This window comes from Gorilla gorilla, chromosome 18 (genome assembly GCF_029281585.2).
Source record: "Gorilla gorilla gorilla isolate KB3781 chromosome 18, NHGRI_mGorGor1-v2.1_pri, whole genome shotgun sequence".
NCBI lineage: Eukaryota > Metazoa > Chordata > Mammalia > Primates > Hominidae > Gorilla > Gorilla gorilla.
In genome coordinates, this window is record NC_073242.2 from 113,367,536 (window position 1) to 113,392,257 (window position 24,722).

Genomic DNA, 24,722 nt, shown 5'->3' on the forward strand with positions numbered 1-24,722 from the left:
GCAGCTTCCCTGTTTACAGTTTGAGGAGAATATGTTGGGTAGCATCTTTTAGAAATAAAGTCTAGGATGTTGCTTCAAATTTTGTGTGAAAGCAACAGTAGAGCCAGGTGCGGTGGCTCATGCCTGTAATCCTAGCCCTTTGGGAGGCTGAGGCTGGCGAATCACAAGGTCAGGAGTTCGAGACCAGCCTGGCCAACATGCTGAAACCCCGTCTCTACTAAAAATACAAAAAATTAGCTGGGCATAGTGGCGGATGCCTGTAATCCCAGCTACTCGGGAGACTGAGGCAGGAAAATTGCTTGAACCCTGGAGGCGGAGGGTGCAGTGAGCCAAGATTCCACCTCTGTACTCCATCCTGGGTGACAGAGTGAGACTTCATCTCAAAAAAAAAAAAAAAAAAAGAAAAAAGAAAGCAACAATGGGACCGACCAAACTAAAAGCAGTCTCCCCTTTTACCTCCCCAAGAACTGTAAAACCATTTGTAAGTGTCTGTGACCTTAATGACCAACAAGGTGTCAGGTTTTCTGTGTTCCTGGGGCTGTAAAACACCAGGAACATTTTAAGGCGGTCAGACTCAGCAGGGGCGTGGACATGAGTACATGCACATGTGTGTACGTGTGTGTGTGTGTGTGTGTGTGCATGCACATGTCCTGGAATGCTACATTGCTCTATGCTTTCCCTGTAGGCAGTGTGCCTTTGTAAACCCTTCCAGGACTCGGGTTTGTGCTCCCTGGGAGGATAAAGAATTGATCAAAATACACTGCTGTGATATTTTTACATCCTGCAAGTCAGAGGCAGTATCCTTTCTTCCTCACAAATCTAAGACCCTCCAAAATGATCTCAATACACTGACTTTAACAAGAGTAAACCAGAGGTGTTTTATGGCAGGGATAAAGTAACTATCCACCAACACCAATGACAAGAAAGCAAAAAGAGTTGGAGAGAGGAAAGCATAAAGGATCCCAGAGACACTGGGGTGTTGGTTTGGAAAATACCTTCTTGGAGCTGGTTTAAGAGGGGATGGAACCTGAGAGTGTTCTCAACCTGGTGAGATTAATTATTTGTGGCAGGAAGTTTCTCTCTTTATTTGTGGCTGCTTTGGAGACAGTTGTGTCATGTTTTTCTTCAGTCCTGATATTTTTCACTGGCCTCTGGGATATATCTGTGATGTCAGTGGTATCAAAGACTTTTCTGCCCTTGTTCCATGGATGTTTAGTGTACAGTCAGCTGCTGCAACAAACAACACCAAATCTCAGTGACTTTGCACAGCGTTCCGTGGATGTGTCTTGTGGGGCGTTTCTCCCAAGTAACTGTCTTCTGTGCAATGACTGATCCTGGGCTCTTTCTATTGGATGACTCTGCCACCTTGGGAGTCCTTACTTCCTATTTCCATGGATAGGAGAAGAAGATATCATGCAGGACATTCAGGGGCCGTGTCTAGAAGACGTGAGAATCCTTCCACCCTTATTCTGTTGGCCAGCGCTTAGTCGCATGTCTAAAATTGTAATGGAGCAGCAGCACCATGTCCTGTTGTGACAAGTAGCCAGAGACTAATCTCAATGACAGTTCTTATAGCTTGAAAAGGTATTTGCAAAATCTAAAGCAAAAGTTGCCAACTCGAATGCCTAGATGTCCCGGCAAGTTTTAACTGAATTGAGTGAGCAGAAATAAGAACCAGGGAGTGGTGCTGAGAAGGAAAGCTTGGAGAGGGGCACTCTACATAACATGACAATTTAACTTGATGACAGACTTCTCTGGCTAAACTAACCACATCTGCTGGCCACATCCATCCCTTATGCTGCCAGTTGGCAACCTACAGTATGGGAGAGAAAAAGAAAAAATCCTTTCTCTGGAAGCAAACTCCAAAGTTGGCTATATTCTTGAATCAGTACCTGTCAGGATAAACAAAAACCCTTTCTTTTTAAGAAAGAAAGAAAGTTCTGTACTACAGCAAATAAATGGAAGCTAGAAAGAAAACCTGGTATAAAGAGTGTGATTTCAGAATTTGCTTTCTGTGCATACATTTAGGATAGTGGCTCTTGCATGGAAGAGAGATCTCTGAGCTGCTACTTTAAAGGATGCTTGGTGTCCTACAGAGGTAACACAACTCAATCATATCAGGCACTGATGTTCTGATGGTGCAGCTGATCCTGAGATGCAAACACCCCATGATCTTCTACTGTCTGATTCCCTGCTATGTCCCTGTGTGTAGTCTAAACAGTCTATTCACTGAACAGTTTTTTAGTAACAACAAAAGTAATAATATGTTGGTAATATTTTGTCAATGTCTACCCTGGAGAATATCAGTGAATCATGAATAGGGATTTAAATACAATACATAGAAATAATAATAGCAAGCTTTTATTGAGCAAGTACTATGTACCAGGAACTACTTAAGGCTCTTTACAATAATTAACTCACTTAATCCTCTTAACGGGTAAGATACCATTACTCCTGCTTTTCAGCTTAGAAAACTGAGACACAGAAGGTCACTTGCCCAAGGATAGCCTGCTGGTAAACGAGATTCACACTGATCCAACGTGGCTTAAACCTATGCTTATAGTCCGTCTGAAACGTGAATCTTTGTAGCAGGCTGATGGTAATTTTTAGATAATAGAAATCTTTTGTTAATCATAGAATATGATTATTGCTGTGCTTTCAAAGGTGTCTTGGTTACCTCTCATTTCTTAGGTACTCACTGATGCATAACTGGACAAACATGTCATAGAGTAAGACTATGATTGCCATGGCATTAAAGATAAATTTGGAATGATGCTCAGAGCATATATTCTAGAAAATTTACAGAGGATTTGGGGAAAACTATGTCCAGGTAGTATCTTTTTGCATGTGACATCTCATAATATTGGAGAAAGGGCTTGCCTGATTTTGGAGTAATGTCCAAGTACTAATTCTTACAGCAATGTGGGGTGCTGCTTTACTGCTTTCCATCCCCTTACCAAAGTTACTGTGAATGAAAGTGAAGAGTGGATATCGGTGGCAAGTTCAAGCATAGATACTGTTTTGAATTCTCTTAAGAAATCAAAGGGCAAGGCTGGGCTTGACGGCTTACGCCTGTAATCCTAGAACTTTGGGAGGCCGAGGCAGGCGGATCACGAGGTCAGGATATCGAGACCACCTGGCCAACATGGGGAAACTCTGTATCTACTAAAAAAAATACAGAAAATTAGCTGGGCATGGTGGCGGGCGCCTGCAGTCACAGCTACGTGGGAGGCTGAGGCAGGAGAATGGCATGAACCCAGGAGGCGGGGCTTGCAGTGAGCCAAGATCGTGCCACTGCACTCCAGTCTGGGTGACAGAGCGAGACTCTGTCTCAAAAAAAAAAAAAAAAAAAACAGTAAAAAGAAATCAGAAGACAATAGCAGTAACTAGAACATTCTACCATTATTGACTAGTAAGATATTTAGCTTTTGGGGAAGTCCTAAATTAGCCTGGAATCATTTTTAAATGCAGTTTTGTAATTTCAGTGATGTGTTACATGAAACTCAAAGAGCCACAAAATAATTCACGTGTAAGCGAAGAGTGTGTTGGTTTAAAAGATGAGTCTGCATTCTTCTCCCTTTATGCAGATAATTCTTAATCATCTTTGAGATCCCAGCAGAAATGTCTCTTTTGTGGTTTTGCTTTCCTTGATGCTCTAGATGAAGTTAGACTTCCCTATACCCCAACTTTTACATGCTCCCAGAGAGATCTATATTTTCCTTTCAAGTTGAATTTTAATCTTGGTGAATCACTTAAATTATGATTTGTTAATGCTTCTTTTCTTTTTGAGACCATAATTATATTTAACAATTATTGACTCCTTATCCTGTGTGGCACTTTTCTCATTGCTTTGGACAATGTGTAGCAAAGTCCTCACTGAATCCCAGGAGTCTAGTAGGTATTTGTGAATGAGGAGTGAGTGAATGAATGAATGATTTGACTAATTCTTACCTCACTAAGTCACCCCTGGCCCAGGAGGGTACTGTGTACCTTTATGTTACAAATCATTTAACTTTAATTTTGACTGGTAGGTGAAGTGTCCCAAGAATTTGTAAAGATAAAACTGTGCCTTTGCGGGTTCTCCTACTGCTCCCCTCTTCCCTAAGAGTCAGCAGCTGGAAAAGGTTTATTTATTTTTTTTATTTTGTAACTCTAGAGGAATCTTGAATGGGCCCTGCAAAGTAATCTCAGAGATTGAGCCACACATGGACAAAGATGGAGAACACAGCTTACCTGCAGAGTGCTGTTTCTCATCACTAACTGTGCTTTCTCTCAGTCCTGACTTTTTATGCTGAGGATTCTGGGAGAAATTTCACCTTCTTTACTTCCTACAGGATATCCAGTTTCCTGCTCTGGGAGCTGAGAGCAGAATTAGCCAACTGGAAGGTTAACGCATAATTGTAGGCACTGGGTGTTTGGAGGAGACCCTTGACCATTTGCTATTTAACTGAATTAATGTTGGCCAGTTATAGATTTTCTGTTTGCAAAATTGCCAGCTGATTTTTCTGACTCCTGAATCTGCATCCTGTGTATGTGCCACTTGGGATGCCAGCATTTTGATTGCTTCCAGAGCGATCTAACCAGAGCCTGCTCTCAAGACGAGGGAATCCATGATTCACAAGCGGAACCGTACAGATGCCAGACCACAGCGTTCTTTTCACTTTGATTTGAGGGAGGTGATGTTGGTCAGGGTGATGACTCCCCCATTTCAATTTCTCTGATGTTGTTCAGGCCAGCCACACGGTGAACCTCCTGAGATTGATTCTTGCTCCCTTCTTTGGGGTTCAGTGCATTTCAGAGGGCTGGTATTTAGAGAGAAGCCCTGGTTCCACAGCTTCCAACCTTTTGACACTGCTTTGAGTTCTCTGGTGGGGATGATAATGAATTTTCTTCAACTGTCTGTGTGCAGTGGTTAGGATTTTGAGGTCTGATATTGAAGTTTTGTTTTCTAAGAAACACACGGAGTCGAGGATTTGAGTGCAAGTAATTTGAGTGATGGCAGAAATTGGTTTAAGAAAAATACTAGCTGGGGCAGGGCACGGTGGCTCACGCCTGTAATCCCAGCACTTTGGGAGGCTGAGGCGGGTGGATCACAAGGTCAGCAGATCAAGACCATCCTGGCGAACACTGTGAAACCCCGTCTCTACTAAAAATACAAAAAATTAGCCGGGTATGGTGGCGGGCGCCTGTAGTCCCTGTTACTCGGGAGGCTGAGGCAGGAGAATGGCATGAACCCGGGGACGGAGGTTGCCTTGAGCCGAGATCGCGCCACTGCACTCCAGCCTGGAAGGCAGAGCGAGAGTCCATCTCAAAAAAAAAAAAAGAAAAGAAAAGAAAAGAAAAATACTAGCTGGGTGCAGTGGCTCACGCCTGTAGTCTTGGCACTTTGGGAAGTTGAGGTGGGTGGATCACTTAAGCTCAGGAGTTTGAGAGCAGCCTGAGCAACATAGTGAAACCTCCTCAGTACAAAAAATAGAAAAATTAGCTGGGCATGGTGACGAGTGCCTGTAGTCTCAGCTACTTGGGAGGCTGAGGTGGGAGGATCGCTTGAGCCCAGGATGTTGGGTCCGCAGTGAGCCACAGTTGCACTCCAGCCTGGGCAACATGGCAAGACTCGGTCTCAAAAAAAAAAAAAAAAAAAAAGGAAACTTTAAAAGTTAAAAAAAAATAGAAAAAATACCAATAGGGAATGAGGAAATAAGTCAGGGAAGAGAAGGCAGGTAATGAATGTGAGTTATCAAGCCAGATTCCTTGGTGGACTTTGGCACTCAATCCCAGGTGGAAACTGGGAGACAAAATGCGTATCTCCAAGTGATCTCACCAGAGGGGTGAGGGAATTGGGATCTTTACATACCATTCCCCATCAGTTATTGGTTAAGGGCCACTCCCAGGATGTTAATTTCCAAACACTCTCTTCTGGCACTATGCTCATATAAAATACCCTTCCACAAGTTTTAGAGACATATCTCGTACAAAGAAGAAAAAATGCAAAGTCCTGCACGTTGACACAGAAGGGCTGAGGGGAATGGGTAGGACTCTGACAGAGTTCCTTTGAGGACACTTGAACCTAGATTCAGATGCTGGCTTCACCCATTCCAACTGAATGATCTTGGGCAAGCTTGTTAACCTTTCTAGAATTTCGAGTTCGTCTTCTATAAAATATACCTTATAACAATACACATTTCATAGGCCTGCTGTGGAGATGATGCATATGGTGAGTTTAGCACATTAATGGCCAAATAATAAGGGCTCAAAAATGGTAGCTTTCATTTGTTAAGTGTTACGGAGCCTCTTCTCTGTCCCAGTATGTGTGGTAGGTGCTCAGCAGAACCAATGGTTGGTTGTTGGGGGGAGGTAATCCCTGTTTTTATGGCCTTATAGCCTTTGCGTACTAAACCTTAAGACCGTTTCTTATTTCACTAAGTTACGCCTTGCCCAGGAGAGAATCGTATACATCTCTTACATTATGTTCCAAATCATGTAACCTAAATTTTTGACCATTGGATGAAGTGTCTTAAGCATCTGCAAACACAAAACTGTGCCTTTGAAAGCAATTGTAAATTTTAAGTTTTATAGTAGCCAAGTTTACAAAAGGAATAAGAAACTGGTGAAATTAATTTTAATAACATATATTTAACTTCATATGTAAAATATTGTCATTTCAACATGTAATTAATATGAAATTATTGACTATTTTACACTCTTTTCCTTATTTAGACATTGAAATCCAATGTGTATTTTATACTTACAACATGTCAATTTCAGACCTATGACTGTTAAAGTACTCAGTAGCCACCAGTGGTTCATGGTCACCATATTGGGCCACAGTGAAGGCTTAACAGGCCCTGGATTCCTTTTACAAGTAAATTCCAACAGAATAGTTCCATTTTCTCTTTCCTCCTCTTCATAGATGACAATGCTTCTTTGCTTGTATAAAAATGAAGTTGGTTTTAGCTTAGGCATCATGGAAAATTGACAGTTTCTGCAATAAAATTTCACACATGGAAACCATGGTGAGAATCTTAGCAGGTGTAAAAATCTGACGAAGTTATTTCTTTAACTGCAACTTAATGGAAACTGCAGCAGCTGTTCCATTTGCGTATTCTCCAAATCTCAGTGCCAAAAAGAATTGTTGGCAGCCACTGGAGAAGTATCAACTTACCTCTTCATTTGGGAAATGAAATCAAAACCTCAGCTTGTTTCTAAAAGTTGCAGATTTGGCGAAAGTTAGCAGGGCAAACACATAAGCCGCTATTAAAATATTGATGGCTTTGGTTTTCCTAGGTGCTGCTGCTAACATCTGCAGAAGATTTGGACTGCACTCCTGGATTTCAGCAGAAAGTGTTCCATATCAATCAGCCAGCTGAATTCATTGAGGACCAGTCAATTCTAAACTGTAAGCAATGTCACTCAAAGATGCTTTTAGACTCTTCTCATATTTGAATTTACTAATGTTTATGACTGTGTCTCAGGATGTGGTATTTCCTAAACTAAGTGTTTTCTGATTATTTTTCTTATGTCACTGCTTGACCCAAAGTGGAAATTCTTGAATGAGGGCCTGGCCAACGTAGAGGTAACTAGAGTGATATGCATCTCTTTTTAGTATTTTATCATCAGTGGGTATTTCCATACTGCTCTCAGGAAAGGGGACTGTCAGCCTCCAACGAGAGTTCTACACTGTGCAAAGGAAATGAAATTCATTTCCCCTGGGCAGATCCCCAAAAGCAAAATCATTGCCTTCTCGCAGATTGCTGTTCTACCTGTAGTTTCTCATACATAGCATTAGATCAAAATAATGGTGAGAGTTTGACATTGGCTTCTGGGAATTTTTAGACATAGAAATCAAAAACTCTTATTCTTAAGGCTAATAAGATGGTCTTTAGAAAAATTGAAAACCTCTACTGATTATTCTATAGATGAAACTCAAATCATCCCGAATTCCAATTGATTTGTTTAAAATATGAATCTTTCATACCTGTGGTGATGATCTCTTTTTGTTTTTAATGTCAATATTATATTGCTTTATCTTTAAGAAGTGTTAGGATACATTGCTAAATGCATAACAAGGACAGTTTTAGTACAATAGAATTTAAAATTGATGGTAGACAAATAGCCATTTAATTGTAGGCTCTTGAGTACCTTGCTTAACAACTGCAAGTGAAGAATATGGAAACAACTGATCTAAACTGATCAGATGCAGTCGGGTGTGATGGCTCATGCCTGTAATCTCACCACTTTGGGAGGCTGAGGAGGATGGATGGCTTGAGGCCAGAAGTTCAAGACCAGTCTGGGCAACCTGGTGAAACCCCATCTCTACTAAAATTACAAAACTTAGCTGGGCATGGTGGCATATGCCTATAGTCCCAGCTACGTGGGAGGCTGCGGCAGAAGAATCGCTTTAACCCACGAGGTGGAGGCTGCAGTGAGCCGAGATCATACCATTGCACTCCAACCTGGGTGACAGAGCGAGACTGTGTCTCAAAAAAAAAAAAGAAGAAGAAGAAGAAGAAAATTAAAATAAGCTGATCAGATTCTCCAAGGTCTTTTCAAGGAAGGTGATTCCACATTGGCTCTTATGGTCTCAGGTTTGCGTTCCACACTAGCTAAGTTCCTTTAGTCCTATCCTATGTGGCTGACAAGTTTAAAGGAAAGACAAGAAAAAAAAAGCACACTTGACTGGATTATTCTGTGAGGCTGGGACACACTCTAAGAGTCGAAAGGAACACAATAATGAAGATGCACTGTTGAGCATCAAGGGAGCTGTCCAAGGTGAAGCCCGTGCACCTCCCGATGAAATGACGACAATGAAATCATTTCAATAATTAGTCTGTAATGACAAGGTGCAGGGCTGGCACAATAAGTGAATTCCAATATGTGATTTCCTGCTAATTTGATCTCTGAGTGTGACTCCTGGGTCAGGCTATCATGAACCCTCATTTGTCTTTTCATTTTTGTATTTATCAGAATCAATATATTTCAAACAGAACTTGATTTGTGAGAACCATTTTTCTGGCTCTCCTCTCCTCTCTTCCTCTATCTTCCTTTTATTTTTTTTCCAAGTGATTATCCCAAATGGCATCTATGTTAACATGCTTGGAAATGTGAAGCGACCCTGAATGTGGAAATTAATAGAGCTGGTATGCAAAGTAGACCTATAAATGTGATTGCTTCTGTAACCTTCACGATACCAAACAGCTTTTAATTCGCTGCTGAGAAGCTGGAAACAATCATACTTTGGGGGATCTTTTTAATTTAAAGTAAGCCATACTGTACATTGCAGTATCACAGTTGTGTGTGTGTGTGTGGGGGGGGGGGGGGGGGGTGTGCTTTAATCCCCTAAGTAATTAAGTGGGTTATGGTTGTTGGTTCTGGGTAAGCTACTAAATGCTAAATGGGACTAGGTTGATTATCAATGATAACACATTCAGAAAAAGTCAGTGATATGAGAATTGAGGACACTTAAATTTTTATGCTTGTATATGAGTTGTTGGGTCAGCAAAATTTGATTAGCCCCTCTCGGTGAAACTGTATGTCCATGTATATTACTAAGGTAAAAAAAAAAATACAAAGCAGATCTGGTTAGGTACTTTCAAGTTCATCTCAAAGCAATGAACATATTATGAGTATAGAGCCTGCAGATAAGGTTAATTGTGCCTAAATGAGGAAGAAAATTGTCATAGACTTGAGAATGCCTATTGAAAATATTTTAGGAAACTCTGGATTTCTAGAAGTAGTAGCAGTGCTTTGCTTTATTCCACTTGCAAGGAGAGGTTCAATTGAATAAACTTTTATACCTAACCAACCAATATTTTAAGCCAGTCTCACTCTCCCCTCTCTCTCATTCTTAGTTTATTTTGCGTATTTCTTATAATGCAAAACAAAAACCTTCTGTCTCTGAAAAACGTGATTAATCAAGAAACCAATGAGTGAAGTGTGCTATCAAATTGAAGACTCTACTGGCACAAGGCTAAATCTGAATGAAAAATGAAAAGAACCAAACAGAACCAGAAAATGTTAAATGCATAGATTCCATTTCCTGAATCATTGTATACCAAAGATCCAGGAAATGGTTAGGGATGTTTTAGTCTCATATAAATATAGATCAGTGTTGTACACAATAAGAAAACTAGATTAGTAGCATCATCTTGTGCCCTACTCATGACATTTGCACTTTATATTTTTCCTTTATCTTTGCAATATTTAAGAGCTTTGGTTACTAATCATTGTGAACTTTTGTGTTGCAGGGGGTGTAAACACAGCATAATCAATCAATTGATGTCTACACTCTTCACTTTTCTTTAAAGTTGTCTGAAAGTGCTGTCTCTTTGCCTGACAGACATAGTATATCTACCCCTACCCTAGACTTGTGTTCATCCAATTCTGTGTTCAGCTTTTAGCAGGTTATGGGGAATGTTTATTCTGTGGATGGCTTCCTGCTGTCTTTGTTCAGACAGTAATATTTCCTTTTATCCTTTTTCATCTTCCTCCTCAATTTTCAATAACTTATCTTTTTCTACTTTAACTGTTACTAATGGTCACCTCCACTCCTTTTATTTCCTTAATATTTTATTCACTGTTATCTCTGATACATCTTTCTCTCAGTTGTTCTAAAACCTTTTATTTCCTTCACAGCTGAATCACTCTTTATTCTACTCTCCTTTCCACTAACTAGACTTGCTTTTGTCTTAAAAACGCCATTTTTCAACAATCTGCTGGGATCAAAACAGCATTCAACTATTTCTTCTAACGTAACCAGTGGGCTCTTCACTGCATCTTTCAGAGAGTGATGCAAAGCTCCCAACTCAGGGAAACTTGGGTAAAACTTTCTTGGCTTCATCTCAGTCTTGAAAGTTTATCTGGGAAAATGTGATTCTTCCCATTTGTCAATGAAAAATACAAGAAGAAAGGAGAAGTCAGCTTAGAAGGCAACAACTCAGAAAGGAGGCATCCATTTAAGGTCTTTGAATTCTGAAAGGAATCTGTGAAAAGTTTGTGGGAGGTGTTTTCTGGAGGCCTGGCACCCATACCTCCCTCAAATTGCCCAGCATGGTAGCTCTTGCTTTTCCCCAAACACGACAATTGTGTGATCTGGGAGCTGACATCTTAGTACCACCAGAATTGAACAGCAACCCTGGTTACACCGTGACACCCAGAACAGAAGATCCCCAGTCTTAGAAGAATAGCTGTCTTGGGCAACTGACCAGCCACCCAGCTGGGATGGGAAGATCCCAAGTGATAAAATCTGACTATCCTATGTTCTGCAAAATTATAAAACAGAATAGTCTGCTTTGATACCATCAGCTCAGACAGATTTCTTCCAGCAAATGGAAAAATGTGTGGTCATTGAGCTTATTAGGAGAAACCATAACCTTGACCTCCAGCCTCTATTAGCAGGAGATGAGTGCAGTCTTTGGTGTCCAGAAAGGAGATCCTCATTGGCCACATAGCCACCATTAGAACTGTACTTTTTTTTTCTTACCCTTGTTCATTCTTTATGGGTCATTCCTCTTAGGCCACCCACATGCAAACATAGACACATAGATACAGACAGAAATCACAGCATCTGAATTTACCTACAATACAACTTGCATCACATGTTTAGGAAAGAACCTGCATTAACCAGAGCAGGCTAGGCTAGGCCATGGTGTCAAACAACTCCAGTGACTTAACACAATGAAAGTTTATTTCTCACTCAGATCATGCAGATGCAGTCGGGCTGCTCTCCTGGGTAACTCTCCTCCCAGTGGTTGCCCTCCATGCAAGAACCTGATGGCCGAGGCTACTTCCAACTTGGTCCTACCATCTTGTAGCTTCCAGCTTTTGTCACTGAGCTGGCAGGCAGGGGAATGAGAAAGACTATGAGGAGGTCACTGCAGGTGCTTAACTACCTCAGCCCCAAAGTGGCATGTATCATTTCTGCTCATATTCTAAGATCTAATCATGTCGCCAACCTAACTGCAAAGGAGTCTGGCAAACATAGAAGAACACATGGGTATTGATGCAGGATCACAGTCTCTACAAAGATCCTAACAAAATGATGTTGCCTATATCAGAAAGAGACATAAATAGAGACAGAAATGGACCACAAAGGAGCCAGCTGTCTTGGAGTAACCAAGGCCTACATAGGATGAAGTTAGTCAGTTTAAGCAGGAGAGCAAGGTCGTGCACCTGTGACTATGTCCTGCTTTCCTTAGTAGAGAAATATTTCCACTGAACAGAATTAGCTTCTTAGAAACACTATAAGCTCCTCTCCCTGTGCCATCTTAGAAACACTAGGGGAGGGACCGCACCTACTCATGGACTCCAGTTGCTTCCTCCAAATGATTACAGTACTGTGGTTAAGATCACACAGTTTTAAACTCATATCGAGTAGAATTCAAATGTGCACACAGTCATCTATTAGCTCTGTGGCCATGAGTGAGTTATTCACATCCTCCAAGTTTGAATTATCTCATCTCCGAAAGAAGATTAATGGTAGTCCCTGCTTCTAGAGCTAATGCATCAACTGATGGGAAACATGCTTAGAACATAGTCACAAATAAATGGAAGCTGCTATTATTATTATTATTGTCCTTATAATTTTTGCTGTTACTATTATTATTATCATTACTTTCATTCATAGACCTCAGCTAGATCCACTTTTCTTATAATGGCCATCTGAAATTGGCTTTAAGAAGAAAAATCATGATGGCCATTAAAAATACAAACAGATGAAGAAGCGACTAAAGCAGTGATTGTAAGGCATTTGAACTTCATGGACCAGTAATTTTTTTAAATCCTAGATTGATGAGAGTGTATTTAAAAAAATTTGCTAAGACTTGGTATGAATTTTTTAAAAGTAAGTAAATGGAGGGGAAAACACTACCGCCATTTACTTTTGCCAGGCTTTTCTTTTAAAAGGTCGCTTGGCATCAAAAATAAACATAAAAGAAGTAAAGACTAGTTACAGAAGAAAAGTCAGTTCTTTGAGTAAATTTTGCTTTGTGAAAAATGCACCAAATATTCTTATTTACTTCACTTTTGTGGAAACCATTGATCTAAGGGATTAGGTTGATGTCACCCTTTTTGCTCTTCACTTTTCTGATACTTTTCTGAAGTTTTAATATGTCAATGTTTCTGAAGAGGCAGGGGTATTTCTTAGGAGACATTTTCATGAAGGGACTCCTGTCCATGTTGACAAAAGAGAGTGAGTGTTTCTAGATAATGTGACAATCATATGCATGTTAGGAGGCGTATTAGCCTATTTTCATACTTCTATAAAGAACTACCCGAGATGGGGTAATTTATAAAGAAAACAGGTTTAATTGACTCACAATTCAGCATGGCTGAGGGATGGCCTTGGGAAACTTACAATCATGGCAGAAGGTGAAGAGGAAGCAAGGAACCTTCTTCACAAGGTGGCAGGAAGGAGAAGTGCTGAGATAAGGGGAAGAGCCCCTTATAAAACCATCATTTCTCACGAGAACTCACTCACTATAATGAGAACAGCATAGAGAAAACTGCCCCCATAATTCAGTTACCTCCAGTTGGTCACCCCCTTGAAACGTGAGGATTATGGGAATCATGGGGATTACAATTCAAGATGAGATCTGAGTTGTGACACAGAGCCAGGCCATGTTATTCCGCCCCTGGTTCCTCCCAAATCTTATGTCCCTTTCACATTTGAAAACTAATCACACATTCTCAACAGTTCCCCAAAGTCTTAATTCATTCTGGCATTAACCCAAAGGTCCAAGTCCAAAGTCTCAACTGAGACAAGGCAAGTCCCTTCCACCTAGAGGCCTGTAAAATCAAGTTAGCTGCTTCCTGGATACAATGGAGGTACAGGCATTGGGTAAACACACTCACTCCAAATGGGAAAAATTGGCCAAAACGAAGGGTCTACAGGCCCCATGCAAGTCCAAAATCCAGCAGGGCAGATAAATCTTGAAGCTCTGAAATGATCTTCTTTGACTCTGTGTCTCACATCCAGGTCACCCTGATGCAAGAGGTGGGTTTTCACAGTCTTGGGCAGTTCCACCCCCATGGCTTTGTGGGGTACAGCCCCACTCACAGCTGCTTTCACAGGCTGGCATTGAGTGTCTGTAGCTTTTCCAGGAGAACAGTGCAAGCTGTCAATGGATCTACCATTCTGGGGTTTGGAGGGTGGTGGCTGTCTCTCACAGCTTCACTAGGCTGTGCCCCAGTGGGGACTCTGTGTGGGGATTTCAACCCCACATTTCCCTTCTGCACTGCCTTAGCAGAAATTCTCCATGAGGGCTCTGCCCCTGCAACAAACTTCTGCGTGGACATCCAGGTGTTTCCATTAAGCCTCTGAAATCTAGGCAGAAGTTCCCACACCTCAATTCTTGACTTCTGTGCACCTGCAGGCCCAACACCACGTGTAATATGCCTAGGCTTGGGGCTTGCACCCTCTGAAACAATAGCCTGAATTGTATTTTGGCCCCTTTTAGCCATGGCCGAAATGCAGGGCTCCAAGTCCTGAGACGGCACAAAGCATCAAGGCCCTGGGTCTGGCCCATGAGACCATTTTTTCCTCCTAGGCCTCAGGGCCTGTGATGGGAGGGGCTGCCTTGAAGACCTCTGAGATGCCCCGGAGACATCTCCCTCTTACCCACCCGCCCTGCTACACCATTGACTTGGCAATTAACATTTGGCTCCTTTTTACTTCTGCAAATTTCTGTAGCTGGCTTGAATTTCTCCTCAGAAAATGTTTTTTTCTTTTCTATTTCATCTTCAGGCTGCAAATTTTCCAAACTTTTATGCTGTGCTTCCCTTTTAAATATAAATTCCAGTTTCAAATCTTCTCTTTGTGAATACATAAAGCTGAATGCTTTTAAGAGCACCCATGTCATGCTTGAACGCTTTGCTGCTTAGAAATTTCTTCTGCCGGATACCCTAAATCACCTCTCTCAAGTTCAAAATTCTGCAGATCACTAGGGCAGGGGCAAAATGCTGATAGTCTCTTTGCCAAAGTACAGCAGGAATTACCTTTATTCCAGTTCCCAGCAAGTTCCTCATCTCCCTCTGAGACCACATCAGCCTGGACTTCATTGTACATATTACTATCAGCATTTTGGTCAAAGCCATTTTGCAAGTCTCTGGGAAGTTCCAAACTTTCCCACATCTTCCTGTCTTCCTCTGAGCCCTCTAAACTGTTCCAGCCCCTGCCTGTTACCCGTTTCCAAATTTGCTTCCTCATTTTTGGGTATCCTTATAGCAGCACCCCACTCTACTGGTACCAATTTACTGTATTAGTCTGTTTTCTTTTCTTTTTCTTCTTCTTTTTTTTTTTTTTTTTTGAGATAGAGTCTCACTTTGTCGCCCAGGCTGGAGTGCAGTGGCACGATCTCAGCTCACTGCAACCTCTGCCTCCCGGGTTCAAGCGATTCTCCTGCCTCAGCTTCCTGAGTAGCTGGGACTACAGGCATGTGCCACCATGCCTGGCTAATTTTTTGTAGTTTTGGTAGAAAGAGGGTTTAACCATGCTGGCCAGACTGGTCTCGTATTAGTCTGTTTTCATACTGCTATAAAGAACTGCCTGAGACTGGGTAATTTAAAAAGATAAGAGGTTCAATTGACTCACAGTTCAGCATGCCTGGGGAGGCCTTAGAAAACTTACAATCATGGTGGAAGGCAGAGAGAAAGCAAGGCACCTTCTTCACAAGGAGGCAGGAAGGAGAAGTGCCGAGATAAGGGGGAAGAGCCCTTTATAAAACCATCAGTTCTCGTGAGAACTCACTATCACGAGAGCAGCATGGAGGAAACCACGTCCATGATTCAATGACCTCCCCCGATCTCTTCCTTGACATGTGGGGATTATGGGTATGACAGTTCAAGATGAGATTTGGGTGGGGCCACAAAGTCTAACCATATTAGGAACATATGTTGGCATGCAAGCTTCTGTGAGTGTGGACCAGTATGGCCTCCCTGGCCTTGATAACTGACATTTACGGTGTGCTCCCTAGTGTGTTGAGGGCCACCTCGAACCTCACAACAGCTCTTAGGGGAAAGGTACTCTCATCTGCCCATTTTACAGGTGAGGACATTTAAGGCTGAGCTAGGTGAAACAATGAACCTGAGATCATACTGCTTATAATTGGTGGTGTCAAAATTTGAACCCAGGATTTTAGGGCCCTGGTTTTCATCCATAGCTCTCTGGCCTAGTGTCTCTTAGTTTTTTTGATGTTGGTGGTGATACATCAAGGAAATTTGCCGGTGTATTTTCCCATCACTTTTATCAACCTGGGTGAGATAGAGGGAACTGCTGCTGCTGCGTATTTGTTGCTTTTCATAGCCAAGCTCATCCTGTCTCTGTATTATAGAAGAATTAGCTTTTTCTATTCTGGATGGACCCAGGGCCAGATTGTCCATGACCCTTCACTCCTAGCTTTCCACCCTCTCTGTTAGTTTCTTTCACCAAGGCATTACTTGGTCATGCCACCATGACACTGACCTTGGTTAGCAGCCAGGTCCTCCATGGAGTGTGTGGAATCACATTAATCATATTTGTACTCAACATACATGAGTCATGGCTTTTGAGGGTGCTTTTAATTGACTATAAATCAAGCAAGGAACTTGAAAAATGAAGGCAATTAATGAAAAAGCATGTGAGAGGTGTTTTGCATCCTAAGGGAGGAAATACATTGTCAGTGAATTAAATGTCAAAACAAAGGCTCTTTTGACCCTGCTGAAAAGATTTCATTTGGATAGTAATAAATGGATGAACTTTCCAACCTCACAGGTGGAGAAATGCCTGTTTCCTGAGTTCAAGCTGACTTAGGCTTTTATCTGTCTACATTCTCTATCTTGAGAACTTCCCAGATTCTTTTACTTTTGCTTTCATTTCTTGTGATTTTTAAAAATAACAGTGATAATTCTTTTCCCATTTTCTGGTCATTCTTCACACATCCTTTACATGTTTTATAGTAGCTTGTATTTACTTTCAGGTTGGGAGACTGATTAATTGATTATTGAGGTTATGTAACGTCACCTGAACTGCAGTCTGGACAGAGCTGGACAAGGTTGGGGTTTCAAGTAGTATATTTGTTTTAATCTGTTGTGATGTGCCAAGGAAAATTATTCTGGTATTGCCTAATTCACTCTATCATTATGAAGTTGACAGTACATCGGGTGAGAATGCGGACTCCTATTTACATTAATAAGAATTTTTCCTATACTTAAACAGAGCTCAGTAGAAATGTTATGCTTTCACAGGTTTTCCCTTCCCTCCTACCAATCCATTTGTAACAATCTAGTAATAAGTCAATTAATAATGATTAGGAACCTCATAAATGCATTATCCTACCTAACAAATGTGAAATACTATAATAAAATGATGTAAGATAAGAAATGAACATATGTACACATCAAAGACAGATATAACAAAATGTTTAGAGATCCTTCCATTGGACTTGGGTCCTAACTTGTTCTTTAAAGAATGGGAAACACAAGAAGTAACAGAGTGAGAAGGACTTCTCAGACGAGGAACATGAACACAGGTGGAGTTCCCTTGGCCTAAGTTTTCTTATCAGTAGAATGGAAGAAATAAATAGACCAGAGGTATCACACTGTCAGCCCTTGGGCTAAATTTGCCTCACAGATATGTCCTGTTTGGCTGCTTAGTGTGAGAATTTGAGGTGTTTGATAAAAGGAATTTGTCATTAACATTTAGAATTTCACCTTTAGAAATTCCCAATTTCTGGGCAGTGTTGCGTCTTCAGAGCAGACAGAGATGCCAGAGTTCAGCTGCCTGGGTTCAAATCTAAGGCCGATCCTTTACCAACTAAGTAACTTTGGCAAGTTGGGAAAAACAAAACAAAAAAACTCACTGTGGTTTTATTTTCTCATCTGGAAAATTAATATTATAATGGCAGCAATCTCAACAGTTTGTTTTGAGGGCTAAATATTAATCTATGCATGATAACTGCTACATTGTGTAATTATTATCATTATTATTTGAGATGGAGTCTCTCCCTGTTACCCAGGCTGGAGTGCAGTGGCACAATCTCAACTCACTGCAACCTCTGCCTCCTGGGTTCAAGCTATTCTCATGCCTCAGCCTTCCGAGTAGCTGGGACTACAGAAGTGCACCACCACGCCTGCCTAATTTTTGTAATTTTAGTAGAGCAAAGTTTTGCCATGTTGGCCAGGCTGGTCTTGAACTCCCGGCCTCAAATGAGCTTCCTGATTCGACCTCCCAAAGGACTGGGTTAGGTGTGAGCCACTGCGCTCAGTGGGAATTTTTTTTTTTTCTTATTAAACACAAGTCAAGTGTAGTAGTGAGAAGTGCGGAAGGGGTAGAACAAGGAGTTTGATCTGTAACTTTATCGTTATTAAAATACCAATGAAATTATTTACAGAAAAAGAAAAAAAAATCTAAAATTTATATAGAACCCCAAAAGACCCAGAACAGCAGAAGCCATCTTGAGCAAAAAGAACAAAATTAGAGTTATCACATTATCTGACTTCCAGTTGTACTACAAAGCTATAGTAACTAAAACAGTGTGATACTGGCATAAAAACAGACACATAGACCGATGGGACAGAATAGCTAACCCAGAAATCTATGCATTTACAGTGAACTCATTTTTGACAAAGGTGCCAAGAACATACCTTGGGGAAAGGACAGTCTTTTCAATAAATGCTTCTGGGAAAACTGGATATCCATATGCAGAAGAATGATAATAGAGCCCTATCTCTTGCCATATACAAAAAGCAAATCAAAATGAATTAAAGACTTAAATCTAAGAACTGAAACTCTGAAACGACTACATGAAAACATTGGGGGAAATACTCCCGGACATTGGTCTTGGCAAAGATTTCTTAAGACCTGAAAAGCATGGGAAACTGAAACAAAAATGGACAAATCGGATCGTACCAAGTTAAAAACTTCCTGCACAGCAAAGGAAACAATCAAAATCAAGAGACAACCCACAGAATGGGAGAAAATATTTGAGAACCACCCGTTTAATGAGGGATTAATAGCCAGAATATATGAGGAAGTCAAACAACTCAATAGAAAAAAATAATCTCATTAAAAATGGGCAAAAGACATGAATTGACGTTTCTCAAAGGAAGACAAATGGCTAACAGGTATATGAAAAAATGTCCAATCTCACTAATCATCAGAGAAATGCAAAAAAATGTATATATAAACATATTCTCTCCCTGCAGTTAAAATGGCTTTTATCCAAAAGATGGGCAATAATGAGTGCTGGTGAGGGGGTGGAGAAAAAGAAACCCTCATACACTTTTGGTGGGAATGTAAATTATTACAGCCACTATGCAGAACACTATGGGTGGTCCCCAAAAAACTAAAAATAGAAGTACTATATGGCCCAACAGTCCCACTGCTGGATATATATCTAAAAGAAAGGGCTGGAAGGGTTCTGGGGAGGGAGGATAAAGTGGGGTTGGTTAATGGGTACAAAAATACAGCTAGAATGAATAAAATCTAGTATTTAGTAGCGTAATAGGGTAACAAAAAATAATAATTTATTATATATTTTAAATACCCAATAAGATGGAATTGGAATGTCCCTAACACAAAGAAATGATAAAGGTCTGAAGTGATGAATACTCAGTTACTCTGATTTGATTATTACACATTGTATATCTGTATCAAAACATCATAGGTCCCCTCTAAAAATATACAACTATTATGTACCTATAATAATTTAAATTACTTTTTAAACTATTAATCTATGTAAAGGGTTTTGAATAGTAGCTGACCTATAATGGTCCCTGAAATATTAGCTGTCAGAAACAGCATAGGGATGATTGTAGCTGAAAGCTTGCTATGGCCCTCCAATATTTATCTTTCTGATATCCAGTAGGCTTCCTAGTTAACTCTGCCTGTCCCACATGGGCATCTAAATTCACCTTCAAGAAGTCACTATTACTCCTAAGACTGTTCATGGAGTGAAATGATGTTCCATAGAAGACAAAACCATCTTGAAGTTTTTGATGCTGTGTTGTTTCTATCATATCATTAACACTATTGACAATACCTGCTATTCACTATCAAGGAAGCAGAAGGCAGTGCTAAGAGGTGAGAGGACATGGGCTGGCTGGTGTTGATCAAAGACTTTGAAATCTGTTTTCAGTGTTTTGAATTGTTGATACAGGTAATGTATGAAAAGGAAACCATGTGGTCAGACAGTGTGCTTGGCTTTCTGGAAGTTCAGAATAGGAGGAAGGTGAAAAGGATGAGTGGCCGTGGCTCAGGCTGCCATGGAGCCATTTCAGAAGTCCTGAGATGGGGACAGTTTGTATGTATATCGGAGGAGAGATCAACAAGGGAGATAGGAGTGTTATTCGAGAGCACTTGAACATGAAATAAGTGAGAGGAGAGCCCCAGGGAGATCCAAGGGTTGACACTAGCAGGCATCTAAAAGAGGTTTTCCAAAAGAGAAGCAGAATCACTGGAGTCTAATCCCAGCTCTAACTTTGACTTGCATGACAGTTTTCCTCCCTGGACCTTTGTTTTTCTCATTTGTATAATGAGAGCTTGTGAGTTGGGCTGTTTTGATTGTAATCAACAGTAACACAACTCCAACTAGCCTCAGCAAAAAGATATAAATTATCAGCTCACATGATTGAAAATTTCACAGTGTGAGTTGGCTTTGGAAACACTTGGATCTAGATGCATTAATGATATCCTCAATATCACCCTTCATCCCCCAGCTTTGCTTTCTATAATATTGATCTCAATCTTCACTCTCAGAGGCTTTCCCTCCAAGATGGCCACCAGCAATTCCAGTCTTTTATTCTTCTAGCTAAAAGAGCCAGAGCATCTGTTTTCCCAGTGTTCCAGCAAATATCTCAAGGCTAACAGTCCTTGGACCAACTTGGGTTACGTGCTTATCCCTAAGCCAGTTATTATATCCAAGAAAATTCTGTACTTCTCTTAGCCAGGCCTGGGGAAATGGAGATGCAATTCCCTCAAGGAAGGAAATGATGCTGGGCTGGCAAAAGCCAGACAGTCCGTTCTAAGGGTATTGTGCTCTGTTGCTAAGGTCCTGTTAAGTACTAACGTCTTATGACTGCAGACTGTGCCCCATGCCTGAGAATTTTTAGAACCCAGCATACAGACAAATGGAAATGTTTTTTAGGTGACAGGGGATAAGGACAGCCATCACACCAGGTTTCTTGCTGGTGATGCTGGTGAGCAGATTGCTTAATTAAGACTATCAAATTCTAAGTGCTGCCATATGGCCTCATTCTTCAACCTGTTGAGTGTCTTCACTCACTTGGTTCTGGAGCTGGTATAAATCTGTTTCATTTCTGTTTTTCTTTAAGGAATTAAGAATACAGGAACATATGGATGTTACAGGAGCATCTCCTAATTTAAGGTATTAGAACTACATAAACTGGGCTGCTTTAATAAGTAAGACATCAAAATATAAATTGGGAAAGATTAAGCATAGCTTTAAATAGCCTGAGAAAGCAGAAGTTCTTATTATTCTGTTACAGATCAAATCTACACACATTCTAGTAATAGAGGTGCCCTCTATTTGTTCTTTTCACCTTAATTTTCATGGAAATTTTTTTTGGCTTGAGAGCAAAAGGGCAAGAGGTACAAATGCTTGCCAGTCAAAATATCCCCAAGGACTTTTGCATTTGACAAAATTCATTCTCCTTCTGGAGATAGAAATAGGGAATAGAAAAGGAAAAGATGTATATTGAGTCCCTACCACTCATTTAGCCAACTGTAGAAGAAACAGTGAATGATCACCTAGTTTTTGCCAGACCCTGTGCTAAGTGTAAGGGATAAAGCTTTGAATCAGATAAAAAATGTGCCTCCTGCTCTGGAGCTTTGATGATATCGGAGAGAGAAAAAGGCAAACATGATATAATAAACCCTTGAGAACACAGGAAAACGACACATGACAAGACGATGGTTAAGTACCATGAAGGAAATAAGGCAAGGTCATATGATAGAGATTTCTGCATGGCTGCTGAAGAATGGGTGGTCAAGGAAGATTTTTCTAAGAAGCCAAGGCCTAAACTATGAGAAGAATCCAGTGAGGTAAAAATCAATAGTATAAACACTTAGGCTGAGGGAGTAACTCATGCCAAATCCCTAAGATGAGAGTGGGTTCTTCAGTTTGAGATACTGTGATCCAGGAGGAGGGCTGTCATTTGATACATTTAATCACCTCAAATGTCTTGCAAATAGGATTATAAACTCTATTTTATAGATAGGGGTATAAAGGTTGACTAAAGAGCCCAAGATCTCACTAAAAAGTGTCAGTGGTGCTACAATCTTCTGACTCCAAACCCCATGATCTTTCCATATGGAATGCTGTAGCTGGTGTTGGAGTTTTCTTTCATGATAAAGTGCTCCTGTCATTGCGTCTGAGAACAGACTAGGGTGTCCTTGATAGTTTCACAGGACAGTAGTGTGGGCTCCTAGGTTATATTGCCTGTCTCTGTCACTCACAATGGGTGGTGTTTTTAAGCTACCCAAACTTCCAGCTCCTAATTTTTCTCATCTGTGAAATGGAGATAGTATTTCAAGGATTAAACAAGATAGCACATACAAAGGAGTGACAGCAGTGCCTGCTACATGCAATATTTTTATTTTAAAAAGTTGGTTGGTTTTATCCTTTAAAAGAATAAGGCTGGGGTGGGAAATCTCTGTGGGATGATGCTGTTTGAATGGGTAGTGCTGGATGCCCACCAAAGATGACCCACGAAATTTTCAATATAGCTTGGCTGCTCTGAAAGAGAGCATATTTTCTTCCCACTTCTTCTGAGACTCTCTTTTAAGTATTTTCATGTTCTAGGGATACTTGTTCTCCCCACCCCTGACCACTTCTCACTCATGCTTGGTCTCTTTGAGCTAAATGTTAAAAACATACTCTATGAAAAACATTTGACAAATTAGTCCTCCCAATTTTAGGTCCAGATGTGTTCTGGAATTTAGAAAGATAATAAGATGCACAATTGTATATTACACAATTCTACCAGCGGGGTCTCGGGCAGCTCCCTGTATTAAAACAGATTGGCATTTCAATAGTAAAACATATGAATGTTTACCCTCAGTAGGATAAATAAGGACCACAAATAACATCATGTCAGTTCAGGTTGGGTTTTGCTGCCAAATGAGTTATAAAAACATGTTTGGTATGCTGAGTCTCTTGGATTTCAGAATTGCAGATTGCAGTCCTTAGAACATTCCCTTGAAAAGTTGCAAACCTTAGTCGTGCTAAGATGTTGAGTTGGCTTCTTCACATCCCGGCCACTTCTGGGAGCAGCAGAGTGTGGTGGCTCAGCCCACCCCTCAACCCCTCTACTACTTGTGAACGCCTTGGTAAATGATGTCTTGGCAGGCCACCCCTGAGAAGTGGCCAAGTGCTGCACCAGCTTATTTCTTTTCCATTTGAAGCCAAAACGATTGTCAGCGATCCAGGCTTCTCTTAACTGTGCCTGTCAGCTGATTCTGAAGACCTCCCAGAGGATCTATTTTTAGCTAAAACTGGTTTTAATTTTCATAGGTATACATTAAATTCCATAGAGGAAGGGGGGATTCCAATTGAGGAAACATTGATTCTGAATAACATAAAAGAAATAAGTAGCGCTTGAAAAACAGTTCAAAATATGAGTCAAAACCTCCCAGAAATATGGTTAGCACTGCATTTTTCCATGGAAGGAAGTCTGTTGAATTGAAAACAGAGTGAGAGTAAGTGGGGATAAATTATACTAAGAAAGAGACTCAGCATCAAATTCTAGGTACTGAAGAGGGGAAAGAGAATAAGAATAGGGAGCACTGAACTTAGAGGGCAGTTGGGATAGCCAGATGGATACTGATGGGGATGTGTGGCCAGGTAATCAAATCTCATTGTCCAAAAGGGACATGGAGGCCATGGGCTAGGGCCAGGCTTTTGGCCATACTCAAGAGGGAGAGAGAAGATACACCTCCCAAATAAAGGCCTGCAGTCTGCACATGACAGCTTTGATTATGCTTCCAAGGTTTTGTTCATTTTTGGGGCATGACCAAGGTAGTTCTAGAATGAGTGAGGCCAAAGGTGAAAGTGTCACAAAGTTTTTGTGTATGACAAAAGTTGCCTGCTTTGCTTTTGGATGCTCAACTCAGACTTTTTGTTTTCATGATGTGCAGTTTTGATCGGGACATTTTAGTGATAGGTATAGCCTACTTCTGTACCAAAGGAGAGGTTGGATTATCTGTTGAAAAGCATTTTGTTGGCTATAATTACAATATGATGACTTAGTTAGGATTCTGATAAATCCTGACTAACTCAAGACTTTAAAGAAAGATACTTAATTAAAATAGAAGGAAGTTGCATAGTCACAGGTTCATCCAAAGACCTGAATGACAAGGTCTCAGAAAGGACAGAAACTAGAGAAGTTCCACGGGCTTAAGCAATGGGAACTCATAGAATTAGGACAGTGCTTTTCAAACTTTTACAGTGAATGATGATATTTGTTTCATTTTGTTTTGTTTTAATGTGTCACAGAGTAACATACTTTTGTTAAAGAAAAATGTCAAATACAGTTTTCAAAAAGTTTAAAACATGACTCACATTCATATCTAAAGTGAACACATCAAAGATTTTATCTATCTCAACAATGCAAAAGGGGACCAATAAAATGATAAGTATGATTCAAAGAACATTCGAGAAACTAGCTATTTGCATGCAATTTAATAGTAAAGGAGTGTTAGAATAAGTTTGCTAGGTTACATACGAAGCTGG

At 40.6% G+C, this 24,722-nt stretch overlaps 1 protein-coding gene across 3 annotated transcripts in view; it reads left to right on the top strand.

The window, feature by feature from the left end:
* Positions 1-24,722, top strand: part of CDH13 (cadherin 13) — a 1,164,256-nt gene that overhangs the window by 226,224 nt on the left and 913,310 nt on the right. For all 3 annotated transcript variants that reach the window (XM_004058060.5, XM_063700359.1, XM_004058064.5), the window contains one exon: positions 7,285-7,396. In XM_004058060.5, coding sequence (XP_004058108.3) covers positions 7,285-7,396 — 112 coding nt within the window. The remainder of the gene's footprint in view (positions 1-7,284; positions 7,397-24,722) is intronic.